At 46.7% G+C, this 5,000-nt stretch overlaps 1 protein-coding gene across 1 annotated transcript in view; it reads right to left on the bottom strand.

Annotated features, from left to right (window-relative positions):
- rassf3 (Ras association domain family member 3) overlaps positions 1 to 5,000 on the bottom strand; it is an 88,398-nt gene that overhangs the window by 11,371 nt on the left and 72,027 nt on the right. Inside the window, 1 exon segment of the mRNA XM_042078110.1 lies at positions 844 to 948. Coding sequence (XP_041934044.1) covers positions 844 to 948 — 105 coding nt within the window.

The following is a 5,000-nucleotide window of genomic DNA, read 5'->3' as shown; positions in this document are numbered from 1 at the left end:
GCTATTGTTCTATTCTTCCTCCTATCTTATTCCACCATTTGCTATTCTTCCAATCACTTCTGCCTCTTTTGCCCCATCTCTGATATTTGTTTCTATACTGCTGCTTATAACACCCCCCCCCCTAAGCCAAGTTTTTCTCAAGAGTGGTGGCCTTGACAAGCATGTGTTCTCTGAGTACACAGCAGCCCTGAACATAAGTGCCATTTTTTTGCAAACATGCCTAACAATAGAGGACAGACAAAAGAGAGGAAGAGAACACACACACACACACACACACACACACACAATAAACAGAGTTGGTGCCTGGCCAGATGTGGGACCTATGACATCATCTGACTTTCCGCCAGAATCTCTCTGCTCTGATTGGCTGCGATAAGAGCGGTGATGTCAGGGGGATCTTTTATGTTTACCTGCTGATACCCCTCCTGATTGCTCTGAGTAAACTAAGGGCCATCGTAAAGGGCTGTTTATGGTTGAAAAGTGGGATGACCTTCGGAAAAACAACTGGGTTGGACTGTTGAATAACACTGTTTATGAAGTGGCGTATTGCTCATATCTTATCAATCACACACACACACACACACACACACACACACACACACACACACACACACACAGTCATAATACCCATGCAGAAATGTTGCATGAGGCTATTATGACTGTGTCTTAGTGTGTATTGATCAGTAGTAGTAGACTTTGACCTTAATGTCAGATGATTAATCTAGAGTATGAATGGAACAACGTGTGTGTGTGTGTGTGTGTGTGTGTGTGTGTGTGTGTGTGTGTGTGTGTGAGAGAGAGAGAGTGTGAGTGTGTGAGAATGTGTGTGTGTGTAAGACTCACCAGGGTCATTTTGAGGTGGTCTTGGGATGCGGTGTTGTAGAGCTGGATCTTATTCTGGATCTCCTCCCGGCTGAAGTGTGTCCGCAACCTCGACTTCTCAACATCCTGAACACACACACACACAGGGAGGGAGAGAACAGAATGATTAGTTCATGAGTAGGTACTACAGAGTACCATGACAGAGCCTTTAACAAATAGCTTACTACACTCCTTCACAACAGTTCAAATCACACACAGAGAGGGAGAGAGAGAGAGAGAGAGAGAGAGAGGAGAGAGAGAGAGAGAGAGAGAGAGAGACAGAGAGAGAGAGAGAGAGAGAGAGAGAGAGAGAGAGAGAGAGAGAGAGAGGAGAGAGAGAGAGAGAGAGAGAGAGAGAGGAGAGAGAGAGAGAGAGAGAGAGAGAGAGAGAGCCTTTACCATCTTTCAAGAATTATCCTTTCAATAAACTTGGACACACACATATTGATACACAAGAACCTGCTTCAACAATTTCCAGTCACACACACACACACAGCTGCTCAGTGTCCACCGAACGCAGATGACCAGCCCTCCTCTTCCTCCACCCTGGCCTCTGAGAGAGTGAAGGTGGTGAGCTCACACAGCAAACATTCCGGTAATCTCAACATTCCATCATCCCAACCAGCCGGTAGAGGAACGCCAAGCGGAGGTCGTGACCCTGGACATGTCATACCAGGTTTCCGCAACATTGTTGAAGGAGAGAGGGGTGTGTGTGTATGCACATAGGCACACATGGTTTGCATTGAAGTTATGGAAAGACGGAGTGCTTAATGCACAGGCTAAACACTCAGTCACACACTACTGTCATATGAGGTTTACTCCACATTATGGAAGGAGAAACCAAGGGGTGTGTGTGCAACTGGCTCACATAAAGCTATGGTAAAACAAAACAAAAGCATAGTTATAAAGACACACACACACACACACACCTCATGTTCATACGCACGATACACAAATACCCAAAAACGTACACACACACACACACACACACACACACACACACACACACCTAGACAGTTGAGAACAGGCCACGTAGTATGCATTCTATCGGTCCTGATCACCATCAGTGATGTCACCAGGCACACACCCTTTACTGTAAAGCTGCCCAGACAGACACAGACACCAGAACACACTGGTCTGTCAGCTGTCAGATACACAATGTCTGATATCTTCATAACTCAGGAGTCAGTCACCCCACCTCCCTACAGCAAACTGTTCATCCCTTACTTCTCTACCTCTTTCTCCCTCTCTCTCTCACTCCCTCTCTCTCCCTCTCATAGTTCTGAGGTCAATCACCTCTCACCTTCTCTCTCTCTGCCCGTCTCATTCCACTTCTCTTTTATCTTTCTCTCCATTATCATTCCATCTTTCCAAGTCTACGCATCTCTCTCTCTCTCTCTCTCGCCTCCACTTCTCTGCTCTTACATGGTCATGTGGCAAGGGGAGAGAAGCGTGCCTGCTGACACACACACACACACAGCATCAGGCCCAAACACTCTCACACACACACACAGCATCAGACCTAAAACAAGGCCAGCATGGACACAGTCCCTTATAAGGCAACGCTCTGATCTCTGGGACCTGGGTGCCAACGCGTGCGCACACACGCGCGCACACACACACACACACACACACACACACACACACACACACACACACACACACACACACACACACACACTCTCTGTGCTTGTAAGGCTAACTGCCTCGGTGTCAAACTCCAGCCACCATAGGTCTTTGTCAAAAGGCCTATAAAACTAGAAGCTAGGCTACAACGCAGAGCTAACACATGCTGGAGGAGGTGGCAGTAGGGCAGGAGAAACAAGCTGGAATTCCCCTACAATGAGGGCCAAATGTGATCTAGAAAGTACAGGGCTTTATCACAACATAAATCCCCTCACATTCACACATACATACACACACACACACAGGTTCTCTTGGGGGCTGTGCGGTAGCATTTGAGTCAAAGAAAAGAACAGATCAGATGGCGTTATGAGTGCTCGAGGTAATCTAGCTCTACCTGCAACTGGGCCTGCTTGCGGTAGTTGGAGAACATAGCAACTGTCCGGGCCTGTAGAAATCCTCTGCAGAAGTCACTCTCTCAAATGAGAAAGGAAAGCTGTTAGCTAGCATTTTGCTACAGATGCCATTCTGAATTCTAAATTGGAATTCTGAGAACAGAATTTCAAACATGTGGTTATAGAACACTACAGCTAAAGTATGGATTGTGACATCACAATGCCGGTCACAATGCATGTCTTTCAGAGTCAACAGACTTTCTTTCAATGTGGGTCAACATCGATGGATTTCCCAGAAAGCTCTTGTCTTTACCAATACTTAATAAAAGAGAAAATCTCTCAATCCAAATGCACCAGGCCTACTCCATAACAAATTATGCCCACAGGAAGTTTGTGCTTATAAACAAATAGATGAGTTAAATAGGACAAAGTCATAACCCGGCTCACAGCGACCCTCTTACTGGCGAAGTGAATTCTCAGTGCTCATAAAGTGTGTGCATCTCCACAGACAGTGAGTGGAGCCTCCAGAGATTAGCTTGGTTAGCGGCCCACTGGGTGACTCAGAGGCTTAGCCGGGAACAGGTGCTACCTTGGGGCATCCAGGGCAAACTCACAGAGGAGGGACAGCCTGAGCCCCAGTGTCTGGATCAGAGGGCAGTGGGGCTCACAGGGAGTTGTCTGACCTATCTGCTGTGCTGGCAAGCCCCAAAACACACAGATTACCTGAGTACGGCGCCCAGGAGGACACAAGATCGGACTATACAAGAACACCACGCTCTGTGCTGCTTGAGTTATTATCCATGGATTGTCTGGACATTGTTTATGTTCTATTTGTGTTTTGTCCTTGTCTGTGTGTAAAGCGCTTTGGAGAAGCCTTTTGGTGCTAGACAATGCACTACATCAATACATGTTTACTTACTAACTTTCCTTACAAGCTCAAGTCAAATTTGATTGTGTGGTAGGATGGGTTGGGTTGCTAGGATACAGGCAAGTTTTCTACCAGTTGTCGCTACCAGTTGATTGTGCAGTTTATTTTCCAAGGCTTTTTACGTCCCAAGTCCAAGCCAAGCAGCCGGCATACCAACACTCCTAGTTCAGGAAGCCTCTCACAATGGGAAAGGAGAGGATTATGGACTAAAGCCATCCTTGTGTGGGTGTGTGTGTGTGTGTGTGTGTGAGTGTGAGAGGGAGAGAGAGAGAGAGAGTGTGTGTATGTGTGTGTGTGAGTGCACATAGTGTGCGTGTGTATGTGTGTGTGTGTGATCATCACACCCATGTCTAGATCAAAAGACAAATGTAAGTCTCCCATGACAGTGACTAAACATCCAAATGTGACAGTTTCCTCATTCCCTCCTGCCTCTCTCTTTCACACACACACTCAAGTTAACACTCAGTAGACCATCCAAACAGGGCAACCATCTCATTAACACTTTAACCTGCTCTGGGCGAATAAGGCCACTTACACAAACACTGTTTCCAAAACAGTGGGAAAGGAGATCAGAACACACTCCTCCTGGGAGTGCACACACACACACACACACACACACACACACACCCAGCATGTCCCTAACAGCCCCCTCTCCAAACACTGTGGCAGTCACCAAAGAGGCCGACGTGCCCAGCTACAAGCCCTGAGCCCTATTAAAGTCCCATTGGCCCATTCAGTGGCCCACACAACACAAAGGCTGCCCACTGAAAGCTAAACAAACAAGGAGGAGGAATGGGATTGGAGAGGGTTGAATGGGACACACTTGTGCCCATATGTGTGTGTGTGTGTGTGTGTGTGTGTGTGTGTGTGTGATGCAATTTAACATTTGGTCTGTGATGCAATTTAACATTTGGTCTAGACAGATGCACATTGTGTGAATATTCGTACTGGGAACGGTCCACATGGAGGTGGAAATGGGTTATATGATTATGCACAGTCATGCCTTACACACAAATGCATTGGGAGGGAGTGAGTGAGTGAGTGTGTGTGTGTGTGTGTTTAGGCTATATGTTTTGTGTGTGTATATTTGTGTTTGGAATGTGTGTGTGTGTGTGTGTGTATGTGTGTGTCGTGCTTTGTGCATGTATTTGTGCTAGGAATGTGTGTGTGAATGTGTTGTTGTGCACTGCGTG

Source organism: Alosa sapidissima, chromosome 22 (genome assembly GCF_018492685.1).
Source record: "Alosa sapidissima isolate fAloSap1 chromosome 22, fAloSap1.pri, whole genome shotgun sequence".
In the NCBI taxonomy this organism is placed as follows: Eukaryota; Metazoa; Chordata; class Actinopteri; order Clupeiformes; family Clupeidae; genus Alosa; species Alosa sapidissima.
Note: the sequence above shows the minus strand (reverse complement) of the source record. Positions and strands in the feature narration are given on the sequence as shown.